General features: G+C 36.5%; 1 protein-coding gene across 1 annotated transcript; it reads right to left on the bottom strand.

The window, feature by feature from the left end:
• Positions 1-656: 656 nt before the first annotated feature.
• LOC145099516 (uncharacterized) lies at positions 657-22,317 on the bottom strand. The gene is made up of 3 exons (XM_079037084.1): positions 22,177-22,317; positions 21,753-22,073; positions 657-2,216 (listed from the first exon to the last, which is right to left on the bottom strand). The coding sequence occupies exons 1-3, from the start codon at positions 22,315-22,317 to the stop codon at positions 657-659; spliced, it is 2,022 nt and encodes a 673-aa protein (XP_078893210.1).
• Between the last annotated feature and the right edge of the window lie 1,370 nt (positions 22,318-23,687).

Here is a 23,687-nt window from a genome sequence, read left to right as displayed (position 1 = left end):
GTCCTCCAAGCCTAACTTCATTTACTAAATGAACAGGTAAGTGCACCATTATGTCAAAAAAATTTGGCAAGAATATTTTCTCAAGTTCACACAATGTTTCAGTTATTTCTAACTGTAATCGATCAAGATCTTGAGGCTTAATTACCTTGCTGCACAAACCTCTAAAAAAAGCACTCAATCTAATCAAAGGCATTGCAACATGCTTGGGTAATGACTTTCTAACTGCAACTTGAAGCAAGTAATGCAAGACGATGTGAGCATCATGACTCTTGTAACCTGCAACTTTCCTTTCTGAAGAACGTACACACCTTGAAATATTTGATGCACATCCATAAGGTAATTTTGCGTTTTTCAAAACTTTACAAAAAATGTCTTTCTCTTTTAAAGACATATAAAAGCATGATTTCGGCAAGATAACATGCTTTCCATCATTAGAAAGTTTTGGTTGAAGCTTTTCTTTGATGCCCAAATCTAAAAGGTCAAATTGAGCTTTTGCATGATCCTTTGATTTCCCAAAAATATCCAACAAAGTACCTATTAAGTTGCTAAAGAAATTATTTTCTATGTGCATCGGATCAAGATTATGTCGACATTTATTAAATTTCCAATATGGCAATTCAAAAAATATTGACCTTTTCTTCCATGGGCAAGTGCTTTCATTTTTTTTTCTTTTGTATCTTTCCAAAAGTATTATGAAAATCGGATAACTCTGCAAAAGCCTCAGTGCCTGATAGATATTTTGGAGAGAGTCTCTCCTCAACTTCACCATTGAAATCACTCTTATTACGTCTCCATGGGTGTTGAGCATCTAAAAATCTACGATGATCCATATAGCATGTCTTCCGACTGTGTTTCAAGTACAGTGAACTAGTTTCATGATTACAACATGGACATGCAAATTTTCCTTTTGTTTTCCACCCTGACAACATTGAATATCCAGGAAAATCACTGATGGTCCATGTTAAGGCAACATGCATTTTGAAGGTCTCATCTTTACATTTATCATATGTCTCCAACCCATCAAGCCAGAAATCTTTTAGCTCCTCAATCAAAGGTTGCAAGTAAACATCAATATTATTACCAGGTGATTCTGGTCCAGGAATCAATAAGGATAACATAAAGTATTCTGGTTTCAATGACATCCATGGAGGCAAATTGTAATTAACTAACACTACAGGCCATGTGCTATGAGCAATGCTCATTGTTCGAAATGGATTAAATCCATCACTTGATAACCCCAACCTTACATTTCTAGGTTCTTTGGCAAAAAGAGGGTATAAAGAATCAAACTCCTTCCAGCTTTGCCCATCTGCTGGATGTCGTAAATTTCCATCATCAGGACGTTCTTTATCATGCCATGTCATATATCTAGCTGTCTCTGAGCACATAAAAAGCCTTTGTAGCCGAGGTTTTAAAGGAAAACGCCATACCACCTTAGCTGGAACCTTTGAAGTTCTTTCCAAAAGATTTTTTTTTCTCCCTTCTTGCTCTTTTATTTCTTTCCACTTAGAGGTATCACAAATGTGGCATGAATCAATATGTTCGTACTCTTTCCAATAAAGCATACAATCATTTGGACAAGCTGGTATCTTTTTGTAATCAAGCCCCAAATCCTTTATAATCTTTTTAGCTTGAGCAAAATTAGTAGGGAGTTTTACCTCTGGCATCATCTCTTTTAGAAGTTGTAGAAGATCATCAAATGCCACATTACTAAGCCCATGAAGCGTCTTGTAAAGAAAAAGTCTAACAATAAAGGACAACTTCGAAAAACTTTTACACCCAGGAAATAACTCTTGTTTTCCATCTTCCACCAGCCTATAAAACCTTTTAGCATCCTCGTTTAAACCTTCTTGTACCCTACTAGTTTCCTCTATGCTATCTCTAAACCTATCATGCAATAACTCATCAAAATTATCATGCGTATGTGCCTCATGATTGTCTGTAGCGATATTAGATCTTATTTGTGAGGATTCTTCTCCATGAAAAACCCATACGTAGTAGTTTTCTACAAATCCTTTTCCTTTTAAATGATCGAATACTTCATCTCTACGAAACCAATAACGGTTTTGACACTCTTTGCATGGACACAAAATTTGACCACCCCTTGCTGCCTTAGAAATTGATGCATTAAGGAAGTTAGTAACTCCTATTTTAAACTCATGTAGTCGTCTAGGTAAATACATCCAATCTCTAGCATTACCCATGGTTGTAATTTCCTAAAGTTAGTACAAATAGATAATACGTTAAATGTAAGATATGCTTATATACGGGTAATTAGGGAAAATGGCATGTGATGTGCACTTTCAAGGTTATTTTTGGAATTTAACAAGTTATTATAAAATAATATACTAATATAGATGTGTTTGATCTTGTTCAGGGACATAATTTTCAATTAACAAAATATAGACCAGAAGTTAGTGAGAAAGGGGTTTTTGCTAATATTGAATCTAATGTGCCGTAATTTGTGAGTATAAGATATAGAGCATAACAATTTGTCGATTCCCTTTCAGTGAACTAGTACTATGTATTTGCGTATTAGATATTGGAATTAATCAATCTGGTTGCTGAGAATGCAAAAAAACCACAGTAGAGTCGAAGGATATCAATGAATTCACCTTAGATTAAAGACTAGAGCAAATAGACAGATTAAGCAAATACGCATACACATTATACTACTGAGCAAATAAAAAAGAAACGTCAAGAATATGAGAATAGGGAATGAAAAACTTACAAACGGCCGATGAAATACACGGAGAGAAAGACGCCGGTGTAGTGACAGAGCGCCTTTGTCAATCGCCAATCAATTGTAGTTGTCTGATCGTAAGTATTAGATAGAGACTCTAGGGGTACGCCGGTTGCTGAACAAAGAGGGAATAAAAAATAGGATCAACGCCACTATTGGGAAATTTGGGTAAAATACGGTATAGGTCATTAAATTAAGTATATTAAGTTAAGAAAAAATAAATTTAATTAAATTCAATGGAGGGAATCTTGTTTAGCTAAAATTAAACTTAAGTTATATAAAATTTATAGGAGGGAAACTCAATTAAATTAAATTAAGTAAAATAAATTGAGGGTAATAAAAATAACCTAGGGGACTAAAATTACTTAAAGTTCAATATTTAATTATATGTATTTTTAAATTAATTTGATAAAAACATAATTTTTAACTTGAATCAATTAGTGATTTATAATTATAAATATGTTATATATAAGATTGAACTTTACTAAATTTGTAATTTAAAATTTAAAATCTAAAATACAAAATATAAAATATAAAATTTAAAACTTAAAATTAATCACTTCAATCATATAATTACTATGTATATATATTTTGCAATTACTAAATATAAATTTAATATATCAATGATATTCGTATACAAATATATAGTTAATCTCCTTTAATAATATGGTTTAGTAACTTAGTTATAAATGTTTTTATATAAAAAGTATGTGAATACAACACTTTTAATTAGGTGTTGGATTTTTCATTGAGAATACAACAATTTTAAATAAGTGTTGGTCTTAAATGTTAATAATTGCAACACTTTTCTAAAATGTTGGTATTTTAAATAAAAAATCCAACACTTTAAAATAAGTGTTGTATTAGATAGTATAATCCAACACTTATTTTGGAAACGTTGGTTTAGAATCAAAACCAACAAAATTTTTAAGTGTTGCTTATGAAATGTTGCATTAGACTCATTTTGTAGTAGTGTGAGTTCGTAAGAGAGTACTATATGATGAACCGCGACGTGACCCTTATAGATCTCACCTACATGCTTATTGCCGCTGAATCAGCAATGATTTGGCGCAATGGAAAAGCAAAGTTGATTGGTGAATCTGCCTTCCAGACCTCTATGGGTATAGGCAATGGCAACGAAAGACATGTCATGATCGAAGAGTTTGATCATAAGAGAAAGGCAATATCTGAAATAGTTCCATGTGCTGTTCCAAAAGAGTCAACTTGCTTTTATTGTCAAGAGAAGGGGCATTGGAGACGAAGCCGCCCTATTTACTTAAGAGATCTAAGAGATGGGTGAGTCGAAACGTATGGCTCTAATATAGGTAAAATACATTGACTAACTCTTTTAAGCTTCATTCTAGATTCTTAATAGATAATGTGATAAGATTACAATTGATGTTTTGTAGAATCAAAGAAAAGAAAGGGAGCTTAAAGGAAGAAGTGAGCAGAATCTAACGATGAAGGAATGGATTTCGATCGCATTTCTCGAAGATTAGATTCTTAAGCTACTACTTAGAGTTAGAATTAGATTGCTAAGAAAGATGTATTAACATAAGTTTTTCAATGAATTGCATTGTAAGGACAAATTTTTCCGCAATAAAATAAATTTTGATTTTAAATTTTATTTATTTATCCTTGCAATGGCGTGTATGAAAAATTGATGTTAAAATGTTTCTATAATGGATTTGGTTCTTATTATGTTGTTTATGGAAATGTCGAGAATTTACCAAATAGGGAGAGTTTCTCATCGCCCATGTTTCAATTGGACGGAAACTTGGAATCATGCAACTTGGTTGCACGATGAATGAGAAATTTCATATTTGTAAATAAGTCTAATTCATTGACAAAGTGTCAAGTGAAGGACTAGGAGATCGAGCACACAAAGTTGCGTGCTAATCAAGGCCACCATAAAAGTAACAATGACATTTGTCATGATTTACTAAAGGTTTAGTAAATATGATTATACTTATAAGATTAAGTGTAATTCTGAATTGATTGAAAAGGTTTAAATCAATAGTAGAACGAATAAGAAGAATCAAGTAGGCAGAAAGATAAAAGCTTCTCCATTCTAAGAAGATGGGAGAGTACCTTTTATGCTTTATGATAGGTCTTAATGATTTAGAACCATATCTCAATTGATCCTCTAAGTGAGTCTTAGTACAATTGTATGTTTATGAAGAGGAATCAATGATTGAAGAAATGGTTAAATCAATAAGTCAATCATATTTCGTTCCAATAACAAGTCTGTGACATCCCCAATTTCCCCAATTTCACGGCCAGAAAAGACCGATTTCGTTTATGCTTTTTAAAATAAAATCAGAGTATTTCATTAAAAGTGTTGCGGAATTTGTTCCCAAAGTCAAACATGATAAAAATTTATCAAAACCTTGCTTTAAGAAATATATATTTTTATTTCATAACAAAACCTCGGGATGTCATGTTCCGATACAGATCAAAAGCATAAACAAGACATTATAAGCCTTACAACAGTTATTTATAACTAATGGCCTATAATCCAAAATCACTCATCATCATCATCCGACTATGCTCGGGGTCCACTACCTGTAATCATAAAAAGCTGAGTGGGTCAGGCTTGGAAGCCTGGTGAGCATATAGGGTTTTCAACCCACAATACATAAATTTATTATGTTTAAACATCAATCAGTCAACCAAATTACCCCAATTACCCATTCCCGTTATCCTCACGTTACGTCCCTAAAACAACTATCACAAGGAACCTAGCCTAAGGATTTTCATTAGGGGTGACAACATTGCTTTCTCAGCAATTTATGTCAAATAAAACAAACACCGGGGTGACAACATTGTTTTCCTTCAACAATTTATGTCAAATAGGCACAAAGTCACATTGTCGCCAAGATTTATCTAATCGGCACGACGTCACATCGTCACCAAGATTTACTCAACAGGAACTAACAACATCGATCCCTACATACTAACTTTATACAGTGATCTTACTAGATCTAACCTAAAGAATCGATATGAACAACTAACTAACTAAACTGCTTCAGAAATCCTCTAGCAGTAAACAAGGATCGATAAAGATATTGAATGAATGGACTAAGTTTAACTACGAACCTTTGTTCGTAAAAGAAAGAACCACAAGACAATTAAGTCAGGGGTAGTTATCAATGCCTAGGCTGTGGTCTGAATATCGTGAGGTATATAACCCCCAGACGCACCCTATCCAGCATCGAACTTTGCCTAGGCTGTGGTCTGAATATCGTGAGGTATATAACCCCCAGACTCACCCCTATCCGGCATCGGAAATGAAAACACTAACTAATGCCTAGGCTGTGGTCTGAACCCCCAGACTCACCCCTATCCGGCATCGGAAAGGAAAACACTGACTCATGAAGCTCGTCCGATCACTTCACAAAAGAAACGAAGACTCCAAATCTCTTCAAAATAAAAGCATAGGGAAAATACTAATAAAGTACTCCCGTACGCTCCCGTACCCCGACACGTAATAGTGTCAAAAAGAAGAATTAACGGATGAACACATAGTTCAAAAACACCTAAGGAACATATAGTTCAAGAACACTTTATGAACATATAGTTCAAACATATGTACCGATTACGAGTCTACTAACGTTCCACTAGACTATATAAAATAGTCTGTGGCCGTTGTCTATACTCTGTTAGATGACTAGATCATCTTAAACATCGATACCTCTCATCACTTTATTTTATCACACACCAACTAACTACCCATGTTCTACCCAACATATTTGTAGATAAAAATATATATACAGTTTAAAACTTGTATAGAATATCAACACAACAGTCACCTCAAATAAACAATTAACATATTTACACGTAACACGTATTTTAAGGTAAATACTTCATATCTATGTGTAAATTGAAAGTGAATATACACTCACTTGATTTGATGATAATCGGGCAGCAATTCGTTTCCTAAAACGATCGTTTTTAATAAAACCGGGAGTTTTATTAAGAAACCGGGCTCTGCGAAAGGTCGGGCTTCAAAACCGAAAAGATAAATTTTCCGGGCTTCTCGGGCACTTCGTGGGGTATTCCGGGCTTTACAATCGATACCGGGGCTTTGCGGGATGTTAAGGTGAAGAAAATATGAAGAAAGGGGTGAAAAATGGCAAATTTCCAAAGTTACCCGGGAAGGCTCGCAGCCTTCTATTTATAGGGAAGACCTTCTGATCGGACGGTCAGGAGTCTTCTGATCCGACGGCTGAGAAGGCTCGCAGAGGGGGGAGGCTCGCATGAGGGCTGCGCGTGCGAAGGAGCTGTTGGCGGCCTGTGATTGGACCGAAGTTCGGATCCGATGAGGGAAGCACGTGGCTTCTGCGAGGGCTCGGACACGAGGGAGAAGGCACGCGTCGGATCTTCACTGGACCACTTCGGATAGGGACATGTGCTCGGATGACTCAGCAGCTTCGTGACTCAGCAGCTTCAGTGACTCAGCAGGACACGTGTCACATGCGAGGCGAGGGTGACGTGGCAAAGTGTGACTATGCGAAATTTCTCGGTTTTCGCGCCAAAACTTCTAAAATCCATAACTTTCGCATACGAGCTCCGTTTTTGACGTTCTTTATATGCACGCATAGCTAAAATTACGATCTACAACTTCCGTTTAGACTTCGTCGGCTAATTTTGACTTTAAATTTTATATTATTATTTTTAACAGACCGGGACAGGAAATCCGTTAAAAATTCATAACTTCTTCATCCGACGTCCGTTTTCGTCAGACTTTTTACCGTTGTGCTCCTAATGACGAGACCTTCAATTCTCGTTTAGGTTGTGTCGGCTAAAAATCGCTCGATCTAAAATTCGAGTTTTTAGCTGTCTACTGCTACGCTGAAACTTCGAAAAATCATAACTTCCTCATATGAAGTCAGATTTGGGCGTTCTTTTTATCGAACTTCTCGGTTTAACGAATACTACGACTTTCGTTTAGATTACTAAGGCTAAAAAGTAGTTTATCAAAAACTCACTTTTTACGACATTCAGCACCGTGCCGGTTTTGTCGCGAAACTTCGACAGGTCATAACTTCTTCGTTATAACTCGGATTTCGACATTCCTTATATCCCCGAAATCCTTGTTTCGACCACTACAACTTTATGTAAAGATATCGGGCTTATCTCACACTTTAATTTTGACGCTTATTTTTATTTTTAATTAATTAAACCCTAATAATTAAGCATAAAACACATAATTCACATAAAATTCACATAATTCCTTTTCATTTCTTCTAAATGAGTTACAAAGGTTAACCTAGACCATTATGTCAATATTAATGCCTAGCCTAGAAACACGGGCGTTACAACTCTCTCCCCCTTAGGATGATTCCGTCCCCGGAATCACACAACGACAAACAACTACGGGTAGCGACTCACTATGTCACTCTCCGTTTCCCAGGTGGGATTTGGCCCATTTATATGTTTCCAACGCACAGGCACTAAATCGACTATCTTATGTTACAACTTCTTAGTCTTACGGTTAACGATTGCCTCAAGTTCTCCAATTAATCTCTTGTTCTTGTCCAACCTTAACTCAGAAATGGGAATTATGTCGGGCACACTTCCCGTGAACTTTCTCAAATAACACACATGAAAGGTGTTATGAATACCCACTAGTTCTTCCGGTAACTCTAGCTTGTAAGCTTGATTCCGGATTTTCTGAAGAACTTTAAATGGTCCAATAAACCTTGGACTCAACTTTCCCCTTCTACCAAATCTTATAAGTCCCTTCCACGACGAGACTTTAAGTGAAACCGAATCTCCAACTTCGAATGATATCGGTTGTCTTTTCTTGTCAGCATAGCTCTTTTGAGCAGCTAATATCTTTTTTTCCTAATCACTTACAACTTTTCAGCAATCTAATGGACTATTTCAAGTCCCATAAACTGCTTTTCCTCTTATAGACTCCTCCAAAACATTGAGGTAAAACGGCTGTCACGATCGGATACAATCGTTAACAAAACACCGTGAAGCCTCACCCTTCCTTCACATAAGAATTCACGAGTTTATCCATAGACCATTTCTCGATGGCTGCTATGAAATGCGCACTCTTAGTGAAGCGATCAACGACTACCCAAATCATGTCGTGACCGTTCCTTGTTCTGGGCAGTTTAGTCACAAAATCTATGGTGACGTCCTCCCATTTACCCATGGGTACGGGTAAAGGTTCTAAACTCCCATACGGTTCCTGATGTTGTGCCTTAACCCTAGCACAAGTTACACACTCGGCCACATACCTAGCAACATCGAGCTTCATCGTCAGCCACCAATAATAGGGTTTTAAATCCCTATACATTTTTCTACTGCTGGGATGAATCGAGTACATGGTCTTGTGAGCTTCTTCCATCAGAAGATCTCTTACTCCGCCCGTCTTAGGTACCCAAATCCTATCTTGGAATACCTTCAACTCTTGGTTGTTTGTACCGAATACTAACGTTTTGCCCAAACGTGCTTCCTTTCGGTCATTTTTCTCTAAAGCTTCCTCTTGAGCTTTCTTTATACTTTCCACAATTGTCGAGACAACTTCAATTCTCAACGCTCTTGGCCTTTACTTTTCAAGGTTTACCTTCCGACTGAGAGCATCAGCAACCACATTTGCTTTACCAGGGTGGTAAAGTATCTCGCAGTCGTAATCCTTTAGTAACTCTGGCCAGCATTGTTGCCTCATGTTCAATTCGTTCTGATTAAAGAGATATTGAAGACTCTTATGATCAGTGAAAAGTTTACACTTTGTGCCATAAAGATAATGCCTCCATATCTTTAGGGCGAATACTACCGCTGCCAACTCCAAATCGTGAGTGGGGTAGTTCTTTTCATGCTCTTTCAATTGCCTCGATGAATATGCTATCACCTTATCCATTTGGGTCAGAACACATCCTAACCCAACTCCAGAGGCATCACTATAAACTGTGAAGTCATCAACTCCTTTGGGTAATGAAAGAATCGGTGCTTCACACAACTTCTTCTTTGACTTCTCAAAGCTTCCAATGCTTCTCATTCCAAGTATAGACAGCTCCTTTGTGGGTCAAAGCCGTCAATGGAGTCGCGATCAAAGAAAAGCCTTGGATAAATCAGCGATAATATCCAGCTAATCCTAAAAAGCTTCAGATCTCCATAGGACTTTCAATTGTACCCTTCGAGTTACAAAATAAATCCTTATTGAGGACTCCTCCTTCTTCTTGGAATAAGTATTTATTGTAACAGACCGATGGGTCATGTTCTAATGATCTCTCATTGTATACTGCACTACTTAGACTCAGATCTCCTAGGGACAATTTCAGAACAAATTATACCTTCCTTCATGTTCTAATGCGATACAATCACCATTCAAAATGTATCATTTCTAACTACCAACTTCTTTAACAATGAGTGCGATACTTCTATTGATCGCTTTGATCATCTTTCATTTCAATCTTCTGGCTTAAGTCAAATGTTACATCGAACTTGGTTCTCTGAACCACATAATAAACTCATCGTAGTCGGACTCAATTTGATATGACCTCTAAGGTCGGAATAACAATGATCTTCTTAGTCATTACCGAAACGATGGTAACGACAGACTAGAACAAGACGGAATCAAATAATAGCTTCTTGGTAACCTTGTGACTTTCCCTGATCCAAGTGCGAGTCCTGTGCTTCCAGTAGTATAGATCTCTACTACTATTCACACCTACTCATACTCGTCCCAAGTACTGTCTCGCAGTCCCCAAGTCCTAAAATCACAAAACAATTTAACACATGAAAATGTGTCCAATTAATCATAAAATTTTCCTAGACTCTACTAGGACTTCTTTCATCTGTTCACCTAACATCGTACGTACCATTGCCTGCACTCCAGTCATCGTGATTAGCTCAGGATGTGGATTATCACTTTCGAACCCACTTTGAGTACTCGGCATTTCGATCTATACACCAATCCTAGGTGAATTTAGATCCTCATTTTTGTTAGATGTTAAGTCTTCGAAACGTTTATATGTTAGTTCCAATACCGTAGTCATACGTTTAGAATCCTACACACATAAGGTTTCCAGATCCGGTCGGCAACAGACCATAGATCCGTACAAATAATGGCACACATGGCAAACACATAGCATTTAGCACATAAGGGCATTTTAGGCATCTTCCCTAAAATAAACTAGTGCTCGTGTCTAAAATATGGTAGACACTCATCTCACAATCATCACTTAGCATTCTAAGTTTAAGTCTAGAAATTCTACAATTTCTTAGTTCGCTTAAACTAATGCTCTGATACCAACTGTGACATCCCCAATTTCCCCAATTTCACGGCCAGAAAAGACCGATTTCGTTTATGCTTTTTAAAATAAAATCAGAGTATTTCATTAAAAGTGTTGCGGAATTTGTTCCCAAAGTCAAACATGATAAAAATTTATCAAAACCTTGCTTTAAGAAATATATATTTTTATTTCATAACAAAACCTCGGGATGTCATGTTCCGATACAGATCAAAAGCATAAACAAGACATTATAAGCCTTACAACAGTTATTTATAACTAATGGCCTATAATCCAAAATCACTCATCATCATCATCCGACTATGCTCGGGGTCCACTACCTGTAATCATAAAAAGCTGAGTGGGTCAGGCTTGGAAGCCTGGTGAGCATATAGGGTTTTCAACCCACAATACATAAATTTATTATGTTTAAACATCAATCAGTCAACCAAATTACCCCAATTACCCATTCCCGTTATCCTCACGTTACGTCCCTAAAACAACTATCACAAGGAACCTAGCCTAAGGATTTTCATTAGGGGTGACAACATTGCTTTCTCAGCAATTTATGTCAAATAAAACAAACACCGGGGTGACAACATTGTTTTCCTTCAACAATTTATGTCAAATAGGCACGAAGTCACATTGTCGCCAAGATTTATCTAATCGGCACGACGTCACATCGTCACCAAGATTTACTCAACAGGAACTAACAACATCGATCCCTACATACTAACTTTATACAGTGATCTTACTAGATCTAACCTAAAGAATCGATATGAACAACTAACTAACTAAACTGCTTCAGAAATCCTCTAGCAGTAAACAAGGATCGATAAAGATATTGAATGAATGGACTAAGTTTAACTACGAACCTTTGTTCGTAAAAGAAAGAACCACAAGACAATTAAGTCAGGGGTAGTTATCAATGCCTAGGCTGTGGTCTGAATATCGTGAGGTATATAACCCCCAGACGCACCCTATCCAGCATCGAACTTTGCCTAGGCTGTGGTCTGAATATCATGAGGTATATAACCCCCAGACTCACCCCTATCCGGCATCGGAAATGAAAACACTAACTAATGCCTAGGCTGTGGTCTGAACCCCCAGACTCACCCCTATCCGGCATCGGAAAGGAAAACACTGACTCATGAAGCTCGTCCGATCACTTCACAAAAGAAACGAAGACTCCAAATCTCTTCAAAATAAAAGCATAGGGAAAATACTAATAAAGTACTCCCGTACGCTCCCGTACCCCGACACGTAATAGTGTCAAAAAGAAGAATTAACGGATGAACACATAGTTCAAAAACACCTAAGGAACATATAGTTCAAGAACACTTTATGAACATATAGTTCAAACATATGTACCGATTACGAGTCTACTAACGTTCCACTAGACTATATAAAATAGTCTGTGGCCGTTGTCTATACTCTGTTAGATGACTAGATCATCTTAAACATTGATACCTCTCATCACTTTATTTTATCACACACCAACTAACTACCCATGTTCTACCCAACATATTTGTAGATAAAAATATATATACAGTTTAAAACTTGTATAGAATATCAACACAACAGTCACCTCAAATAAACAATTAACATATTTACACGTAACACGTATTTTAAGGTAAATACTTCATATCTATGTGTAAATTGAAAGTGAATATACACTCACTTGATTTGATGATAATCGGGCAGCAATTCGTTTCCTAAAACGATCGTTTTTAATAAAACCGGGAGTTTTATTAAGAAACCGGGCTCTGCGAAAGGTCGGGCTTCAAAACCGAAAAGATAAATTTTCCGGGCTTCTCGGGCACTTCGTGGGGTATTCCGGGCTTTACAATCGATACCGGGGCTTTGCGGGATGTTAAGGTGAAGAAAATATGAAGAAAGGGGTGAAAAATGGCAAATTTCCAAAGTTACCCGGGAAGGCTCGCAGCCTTCTATTTATAGGGAAGACCTTCTGATCGGACGGTCAGGAGTCTTCTGATCCGACGGCTGAGAAGGCTCGCAGAGGGGGGAGGCTCGCATGAGGGCTGCGCGTGCGAAGGAGCTGTTGGCGGCCTGTGATTGGACCGAAGTTCGGATCCGATGAGGGAAGCACGTGGCTTCTGCGAGGGCTCGGACACGAGGGAGAAGGCACGCGTCGGATCTTCACTGGACCACTTCGGATAGGGACATGTGCTCGGATGACTCAGCAGCTTCGTGACTCAGCAGCTTCAGTGACTCAGCAGGACACGTGTCACATGCGAGGCGAGGGTGACGTGGCAAAGTGTGACTATGCGAAATTTCTCGGTTTTCGCGCCAAAACTTCTAAAATCCATAACTTTCGCATACGAGCTCCGTTTTTGACATTCTTTATATGCACGCATAGCTAAAATTACGATCTACAACTTCCGTTTAGACTTCGTCGGCTAATTTTGACTTTAAATTTTATATTATTATTTTTAACAGACCGGGACAGAAATCCGTTAAAAATTCATAACTTCTTCATCCGACGTCCGTTTTCGTCAGACTTTTTACCGTTGTGCTCCTAATGACGAGACCTTCAATTCTCGTTTAGGTTGTGTCGGCTAAAAATCGCTCGATCTAAAATTCGAGTTTTTAGCTGTCTACTGCTACGCTGAAACTTCGAAAAATCATAACTTCCTCATATGAAGTTAGATTTGGGCGTTCTTTTTATCGAACTTCTCGGTTTAACGAATACTACGACTTTCGTTTAGATTACTAAGGCTAAAAAGTAGTTTATCAAAAACTCACTTTTTACGACATTCAGCACCGTGCCGGTTTTGTCGCGAAACTTCGACAGGTCATAACTTCTTCGTTATAACTCGGATTTCGACATTCCTTATATCCCCGAAATCCTTGTTTCGACCACTACAACTTTATGTAAAGATATCGGGCTTATCTCACACTTTAATTTTGACGCTTATTTTTATTTTTAATTAATTAAACCCTAATAATTAAGCATAAAACACATAATTCACATAAAATTCACATAATTCCTTTTCATTTCTTCTAAATGAGTTACAAAGGTTAACCTAGACCATTATGTCAATATTAATGCCTAGCCTAGAAACACGGGCGTTACAAAGTCTTAAAGTCAAGATTGTGACATTGAGTGAAAAGTATTAAAGGTTTATAACATTCATCAAATGTGGAAAGTTGTGATGTCTTGGATAAAAACAAAGAGCAACTAGGACGAATTTATGAATAGTTTTGATAAAAGCTACACTAACTCTTGAATATTTGTTTGTCAAGAAATGTTTTGACAAGAGAATCTTATATGTCAAGGAGTCAGTGGGAGTCTTAATGGTCTTGAAAGGTTTCAAGAACAAATCAAATAGACCTTACCGATCATCACTAGCACACGAGTTGAGGTTTACAACCTATCGTGTTGACATTATTTTCTTTCTGTGCCAATCCAATCGAGTTAATTATGCATGTGAGTTCTATGAGTTCTCATTTTGAACGCATAAAAGGCAAAGCACCTTAATCAATGAAAGGTACATTGATAGGAAAGAGTGAGCTGCTTAACTACTTGGAAGACATGGTGGGCAGCTGTGCTACCATAAGGCAATATATCAAGTTTAAGAAAGTTCGGTCCATATGAGTTTGAATTTGTCGTAAACTTTAGTTTTGACAAATTCACATGGATAGGAACACATACACCGTTTAAATCTAAGTGTCATGAGATTTCCTCCTTCATGAAAATGATTGTGAGGAAATGCTTTCACTAACAAAGATTTTAAGAAGATAGTGATTGTAAAATTGTATTCTAGAATTCAATTATGGTTACGGTATTCCTTTCCATAATTTGAATTGTGAGGTTTGGCAATTGTTTACACACATATGAACTATCTAAGGCAAAGGTGTATGAGCTCAAGAAGCCTTGATAAAAGATTATCAAAGCACTAAGTATTAGAAACATGAACTTAGGAAATTCAATAAGCATTATTTTTTTTTCTGAAAGTTAAGTTGTTTCTGAATACATGTCGAAGCTAGTGGGAGCATAAGTATTATGTTTCATAATAATCATCATGATAGTGGGAGCATAAATGTTATGATTGTATGATTATTAAGGCACGTATTGCAAGTTGGCAATATTAATTATAGAAAACAAGAGTTATACCTTGCAAAGTCGTAAGGGTTGTAAAGTTATTTTGCTATAACTAAGGGAGAAAATATTATGCTTCATTTCAAATCTAAAGGATTAGGTTGAGAAATGTTAATAAATTTAGTCAAAGGTACATAGTGTGTTCTTAAAATTTCGATTATGATTACGACATTCCTCTTCACAATTCGAATTTTGAGAACATAGCAAATAAAACATTTTGCGTCGTGTCCCATACGCTCCGGGTATAGGATCGATTGCAAATGTTTTAATGTTTGACCATTCTAAAATTTTCGAAATGTCTAGCGCATTTAGAGGGAAAAAGGACTAGAATCGGTTTTGACTAAAATAATTAAACATCTATCAAAGGACAATCCAAAGTTCGACGAGGATTGGTCGCTTGTGAGTAGTTGGAAGTATAGTATTGGAAAATATGGAAATGTTTCCATATTGGATGGACCATATCGACATTATTATGGATAGATAAGATTCTATTAAGAATGAGTTGTCATATGGAAAATATGGAAGCGTGTCCATATTGGGAATGAATATTGAAAAATCTATGTCTAAGATTAGAAACTTTTATGCAAAAGGATGTTCAAAGGAAAGTACTTTGAGTGAGAGACATCATATCTAAGGAATTGTCTTGTAACAATCTCCGATGGAGGACTTTGTAATATCATTGGCAATAGTCTTTGTGACTTTGGTAAAGTGACATTACAAAAGGACCATTGCATAGAATGTTAGAATCTAGCATATTTTATAAGTAACAAGAATTTGATATTCTCACACTTATGAAAAAGGATTTGGAGTTGTGAAATGAGAATGATTCGAAATGTGTTCAATGTGATCTATTTCACAAAGTAAGAACCATAGGTAAACATTGTATGCATGCTTGGAGCATGGGAAAAGTGTAATAATTCAAGTAAGAAGTTGATTACCCGAAACGACAAATAATGAGTAATCAATATGGTGATAAATAAAAGGTGTTTTATTTATGCTCAAGGGTTTGAGGCCATATGGGATTAGTATTATTCTTGTGTTTCACATTTGCATGTTTTGACTTCCAGAATAATTGAGTTTATTAAGAATAATCGAATTATTCAAACGGGCCACAGTTGTTCATATGTTGGAAGTAGATATGAATGAAGACTGTCGTGAATTGGTGTGTGGATTGTCTAAAAGAGTATTAGACATAAGCAAATGTTTGCTGCAACGTTCATGAGTGCTTATGAATATGATTTGAGCATTGGATCAAACGCACGCTCACTTTGATCACTCCATGAATTGTATCACGAGTGATTGGTGAGACGATAACATCTTATATTCTTGAAACCGAGATGTGTGAGTTGTATCTTGAGAATCGGTTGCACATTGATAATATGTAAATGCACCAATAACTTGGTGTTATAAAACATATTGTTGTGTGTGATTCGGTGAGTGAGTGCAAGCAAGAATTGTATCAAAGTTTATCCGTTCCTTTTATCCTAAGTAGGATAAAAGCGATATCTTTGGGCCCCTCGATGATTTTGTGATGACAAACGTAAATGCTCGGCCGGGCTAGAGCTAATTTGATTTGTTCAATTAGTCAGTCGTCATAAATCGGGAATCAAGATATAGTACAAAGAGAATGATTTGAAATCATATCTCATATGATATCTAGAATGGAGGAATATATGATCCCTTATCTAAGGACACGCGTATCTGATAGGATCAGAGTTGACAACAACTTTGGAAAGCTACGATTGTAGATCAGGATCTAAAGTCATACGCATAATAGTTATTAGACTTATCCAAGTGGGAGACTGTTGGATTAGTGTCTAAGTCCATAACTATTTTGGTATGTACTTGACCCGATGGTGCATGGTCCTTTTGGGTTGCCTTCACCAAAGCAACTTGATAGGATGAATTATGGAGAGAAAGGATTAAATATGATTTATTAATATATTATGAGAATAATATATTAAAGGAGAAATCATATTGTTTAATTAATATTAGTCAATAATTAATTGGTAATTAGTTTTGTGACTAAAAGAGATTAATTAAACTTAAGGGACTGGAATTGTAATTATAAGATAATTGCAATTTGGTTCATGGATTGTCTTAAATCAAGAGGTGGACGAATTCTTATGGGAAGCCCATAAGGAAATCGTCCAAGGGATTGATTAAAGGAGTCTATGGGTTTCTTAGGGCTTAAGCAACCAAATTAGGGTTTCCTTGTTAGATTACCCTAATAGCCTCACTATAAATATAACCCTTAAGGCTCAAAAACGGAGGGGACTTCTTTTCTAGGGTTAGAACACGTTTTGGGCAGCCTCTAACCTCTCTCCTCTTCATCCTCTTGCTTATGGTGTTTGTGAGCCATTAGAGGAGTGACACTTGTGACTCTAAGCCTTCCAAAGTCAATTCAAGGAGGAATTGGGATTGTTATTGCTACATAACAATCAAGGTACTATCTTAAACCTAATTATATGTTAATAAGTATTTCCATATGCTAGAATTAGGGTTTATAGTCTTGGATTCAAAGCATGTACAATAGAGAAACCTAGATAAAGCATTAGGGTTTATATGAGCACATAGGATGTCTTATGACCAAAACCCATCAATTGATTCTCTACTTCTTGCTTAAACTCGTTGAACATTTTAAAGGTTTCTGAATTATGCTTGATTAAGTAGATATAGCCATATCTGATGTAATCATCAGTAAAAGTCACATAAAAGCGATTAGAATCCCTTGTGGCGGTTCTGAAGGTTCCACACCCATCAGTGTGTATAAGATCCAACAAACCATCACCCCATTCACAAGTAAAAATGAAGGGTGACTTGGTTATCTTCCAAGCAAACAATATTTGCAAGTATCATCCGACTTCAAGTCGAATGACTCCAAGAATCCAGCATTTTGGTGTTGTCCTATGCGCTTCTTGTTGACATGTCCAAGACGACAATGCCACAAGCATGCCTTATGCAAAACGTTGGACAAATCAACATTGAAAACATTATTTCCTAGGTTATCTACAACTATCACAGTTTCATATATACCATTACAAGGTAATGCTTCAAAATAAAATGTACCATTATAATAAGCATTAATACTACCAACTTCATTATTAAAAGAAAAGGTAAAACCTTGTTTATATAAACTGTGAAAGGAAATAATATTTCTCGCTATTTCCAACGAGTAACAACTTAATTCTAGTTTTAAACCACTACTAAGCAATAAAGAATAAAATCCAATCTTGGTGACATGCGACATATTCCAATTTTCCATGATTAAGTTTATCTTCCCGTGCTCCACATCCCTACTTCTTTTTAGTCCCTACAAATAAGAACAAATGTGAAATCCACAACATGTATTAACGACCCAAGAATTAGCATGTGATGAGTTATTAGAAAGAATAGTGTAAATACATGTGAAGGTGGGCTTTATCTTCCCATCCTTAATGTCCTGCAGGTATTTGGGGCAGCATCATTTCCAGTGCCCTTTTTCATGACAATGGAAGCACTTTTCATCATTTAGATTGGTATAGGGATTAGCATAACCAACTTTGGTCCCACTAGAAGAGGATCCATCAAGAGACTTTCCCTTGCGACTCTTAGAAGGAGCCTTCCTCTTCTTCCCTTTCCCGTTTCCAATTGCCAGAACATGGGCATCAGTAGTAGTAAGAGTAGGTACAACCGACTTGCCTTTCAAGTTGCTTTCTGCAGTTCTTAAAAGGCCTTGAAGCTTGCTAAGAGTGACCTCCTCCTTGTTCATATGATAGGTCATACACACCTGATCATAACAACAAGGTAACGAATGTAGGATGATGTCAATGGCCGACTTTTCATCGAAGTTCACATTTAACTTCAGCAAGAAGTCCACATATCTCTGCAACTTTTGCAAGTGGGTCGTGATGGACTCTCCATCCGTCATTTTGGTTGTGATCATGGAGGTAATGATCTCATACCTCTCATGTCGACCACTTTGATGGTACCTTTCCATCAAATCTCGGTGCATTTCGAAAGGCCAGAAGTCCTCATAGGACTTTTGAAGCTCAGCAGTCATGGTAGCAATCATAATACACGACACCTTTGTCGTGTCCCTCTCATGAACCCTATATTCCTCGATTTGTTCGGGAGTGGCAGTTTGTTCATCAATCTCCGTCAGCTCTTTATCCAGGACATATTATTTGTCCTTGTAGCGTAGGACCATACAAATATTTCTTATCCAATCGTTAAAGTTTGACCCATCGAAGATAGTTCTCCCAACCAAGTTCATGAAGGAGAATGAGCTAGAAGGGTTGGAGCCTGAAGCGTTGTTTGGGATATACATCTAAAAGGAAAGAAGAAAAAAGTTTAGATTAGATGAGAATCCTTAATATCACACCCAAATGAAATATTAAGGCTAGGACCCAACACAATATTTTACAGTTCGGAAAAGGGATGTCGTAATCCAATTGTAATATATTTGAAGGTAGGTAAATGACGATTTACCAATTTCCACCATGAAAACGAAATTCAATATTAATTCTTAATTGGATTGACATTCCTAGATTCTTTTGAGATTCATTTAACTTTTTAATGGGATGTATGAATCTCTATTGTGCCCTCCAAGTTTGTGACTGGGATGCCAAGGATCACAAACAAGGTGTGAATAACCATGCAAATGTGCTTGGTACTCTTAATGTTACAAATCACCTAATGCATGTGCTGGTTAACCATACACGCTCCATTGATCTATGATTAACATCAAGCTACCCTTTGCCACCCTCGTTAGTCCCACATTAGTGTGTCGGTGAACAACTCATGCTCCACTAACAACTTAGCAAGGTGCAAAGTGCAATTTCCTGGAATGGCACCATTTTCACATTTTTCATAAAGTAACTAAGATTAGGAATTTAATAAAAGTTCAGTTACTTTATAATTATCATTCTACTTATAATGTGAATTAATTTCCTATCCTACCTGTTCGGCTAATCACCCTCCACCAGTCAAGGAAGCGGTGGATAAGAGTGGACACCAATTAAACCACCATTTTATAGACAGTAACCTTATACCCCCCTTATAGACCGACTTCGTGAATGAGGCCTACTAACGGTAAGACTGACTTGTGTTATATATATATATATATATATGTATATCTATATATATGTATATATATAACTAGACTTTTAATATTATAATAGTATAAGGGTTGAAATTTAAATTTTTAAAATTCTAAAGTTTGGAATTAAATGTTTCATTAGTGAGAATTTACAAATTTCATACCTTGAGGGAAAGTTTTGTAACTCTTCAAAACTTTTGGTTTCCATAATTTATGAAAACTTATGAGTTTTAATGTTCATCAATAAGACTCTCCATATAACTTGAGGACAAGTTACAAAACTCACTTCAAGAACAACTTAGATCAATTTTAACTAACAACATTATCATATAATTTCACTATAGATCTAATCTAACTCATAGCAAGGCAATTCATATCAAATAATCAAATAATATCTTATTATCTTAAAATTTGACAAGTGCCCTTTAATTAGATGAGGATGATCATTACCAAATCAGAAAATACATTTTATCTTATCCAAAACATTTTGTGGTAATGATCCTAAACCAATTCTGGCGAAAAACTCGAAATTCTGCAACCAGAAGCCTCTGCTCGACGAGTGCATGAACTGGACTCGTCGAGTTACCCTTTTAGTGAGTGAACTCGTCGATTCAGGCATTGGACTCGTCGAGTTCATCAGTCAGAGGCAAAAAATTTGATTTTTTCAACTTTGAAAAATAAGCAAATATCAAATATAATAGAAAACAATCCTAGGCTCTGATACCGCTGTTGGGTTTTAAGCATTATAACACTCCTATGGTGCACATGCAACCCTAGATGCTTTAGATCTATGTTTTTTATAATTATTCATGCATTTTTAATTTTCCAAAGCATACATCCTAACTAGCATACAATAGAGGATATACGACATAAAACTCATAGTTTAATGAATACCTCTTGTGTAGTTTGAAGCTCTTGTCCTTAAAAAACATTAGCACATCAAGTGTGATGCCTCTAATGTGTCACACACACCTAATACAAAAGAAGGCTTGAGAGAATAGGCTAGTTAGCTCCAAATCGATTATCACTCTCTTAGAATGATGGGCAACCGATTTTAGCTCTAGGGGATTGCTTTTATAGTATTACAAATGCTAGGGTTTCTTCCATGCAAATCCTAATGCACTATGACCCTTCATATTACTTAGGCTCCATGGGTAAAACCTCCATGGACTTTCATATTGGTTTAGCTCCTCCTAATTAACCATGGATCTTTGGCCCACAATATAAGAATCATTGATTTACTTAACCAGTCCTTGTATATTTAATTAGTCTCTTTTAATCACTAAATTAATTCCAAATTAATTCTTGATCAATATTAATTAGATTATATGATTTCTCAATTAATATATTATACTTATAACATATTAATAAGTCATAAACAACCTTATTCTCAAAAGTCCATCCAATCAAATTGCACTGGTGAACGCAACTCAAAAGGACCATGCTTCTCTCGGATCAAGTACATCCCAGTTATAGTTATGGGCTTAGACACCTAATCCAACTGTTCAGAATGTCTCCCACAAAATTTAGGTTTGGTAACTCCTTCAAGGGACGAACAATTGGTTTCGGAAACGTGCTTCCATGACCAGGTGCTTTTGACCAAGTATGACGAAAATTGTGAGTCATCCGATCATTTGCTTCAAGAATGTCAATGAAATTGTGCAAAACATCTATATTAGCAGTGAGTAGTTTGTTGTTGGAAATTATAACATTTCTTTTAGAATAAGTAATTTCACATTTATCTTTAAGAATGATACGTTCATCTTTTGACATTACAAGCTCTTTTTCTAAAGACTCTATTTTCAACTTCTTATCCTCAAAACGTAATCTAAGACGACTTAATTCACTTTCCTTCTTTTCACTGGCTTCTATGGTTGACTGATAGGCTTTTTAAATTGTGTTCATGTCAGATTGAATATGAATTAGATATGGTTCACAAACTGATAAGTCAAAATTATTGTCAATAATCATAGATTTTTACCTGTTGGAAAATGCTTCTACTGGGTGGATCGTTGGTAGCCATGTAGCAATAATTTGGTTCAACATCTTCATCATCTCTTTCGGACCCAGAAGACCAGTAGTCTTCATCACATTGAATTTCTTGTCGAGCCATAAGACACATGTTTCTTCCAGTAGTTACATCATCATCATCTCCAGACGACCAATGTCATTCCACATCCCTTGATACAGTTATAAAAAAGGTTTTTTTTTTCATTCTCTATCATTTCTTTAGCTCGACGTGCATAGTGAGCAGAGTCCTTGATCTTGGCTTTCTTTGGGACTTCAGCTAGTAAGCAGAGTCCTTGATATTGAGTTTTTTTGGGACTTCAGCTAGTATGCAGTGTCTTTGACATGTGGGACTTTCTGTCATTTCTTGAGCTCGACATGCATAGTAAGCAGAGTCCATGGTCTTGGGTTTCTGTGGGACTTCAGCTAAGTAGTCTTTGGCAAAGTGGTTTGCATGTCCACATTTATGACATACAATCTTGGGTTTTTCAGACTTCGGACTCTATGGTGGTTCCGAGATGTGATCCGGGGTAGGAAGGTTAGGCTTGTAGGCTGGTGGATTTTCGGAAGGTTTGTTGAATGGTTGATGATTATTTTGGTGATGATCTTGGAAACGATTGTTTTGTTGTGAAGTTTGGAAACGATTGTTGTGAAACATGTTGAAAGGACGGTTGTATTTCATGGAAAGTAGGGCAAACACTTTCTGGAAACATAGTTATGAGTCTATTTCTTCAGGATTAGGATCTCCCATACATAGATAGTTAGAAGTTGTGAGAGTAGGAACAGTTAGAGGTGAGGGTTGAACATGAGGAATATAAGGAACAACACTGGTGAGGGGATCCGAAGTGGTATGGTTTGAGGTTTGTGGATAATTAGAGCTAGAGGACCTCCAGTGAGTTCACGTAAAGTTTGTGCAACATTGACTCATGACCTTGAATTTCATCGAAAAGATGATAAAGTTTGAGCTTTTTTAGTGAGCCATTGATTTGAAGACATGATTTTACATTTCCCCATCCCTTTCCGAGACTGTTAATGAACTTGAGAATGTACTCAAGTGAAGTTCAGACTATCCCATTAGTTGTCGTGTTGTTGACGATGATTTGGTATTCGTTTGAAGCTGAGCCAATGGATTCACCAGGAGTTGTAGTAAAGGTGTCGAACTCATTGACAACCGAATTCAGGCGCTTATCCTTCATGTTTTCAGACCCTTCGAACAAATCTTGAATTGTGTTCCAAATCTCTTTTGTAGACTTGAACAATTTGACGTTCTTAAAGAGAGAAGGTGGAACACCAAACACCATTTCTGAAAAGGCAATTTGATCTGCATGCAACTTTTCAAGATCATAAACAATGAGAGGTGCTTGTTGTTGTTGATCTAGTCGCAAGAGATTTGCAGCAACATCTATAACAATGGTTTGAACTTGAACATGAGGACATTCTTTAATGGGTCTCCAGATAGATTCACCTTTTTTTTTCCATGTAAAA

Source organism: Lactuca serriola, chromosome 4, assembly GCF_051521515.1.
Source record: "Lactuca serriola cultivar US96UC23 chromosome 4, Lser_US96UC23_V15, whole genome shotgun sequence".
Taxonomy (NCBI): domain Eukaryota; kingdom Viridiplantae; phylum Streptophyta; class Magnoliopsida; order Asterales; family Asteraceae; genus Lactuca; species Lactuca serriola.
Note: the sequence above shows the minus strand (reverse complement) of the source record. Positions and strands in the feature narration are given on the sequence as shown.

Bases quoted from the DNA above. Each gene is read 5' to 3' on its own strand.
- LOC145099516 (XM_079037084.1), bottom strand. From the start codon at position 22,317: ATGTGTCTTATGGCTCGACAAGAAATTCAATGTGATGAAGACTACTGG. The intron at 22,074-22,176 runs GTAAAAATCTAT...AAAGCCTATCAG, and splicing joins GTAGAAGCATTTTCCAACAG to TCAACCATAGAAGCCAGTGA. The intron at 2,217-21,752 runs GTTCGTCCCTTG...TACTAACTTTAG, and splicing joins GCACGTTTCCGAAACCAATT to GAAATTACAACCATGGGTAA.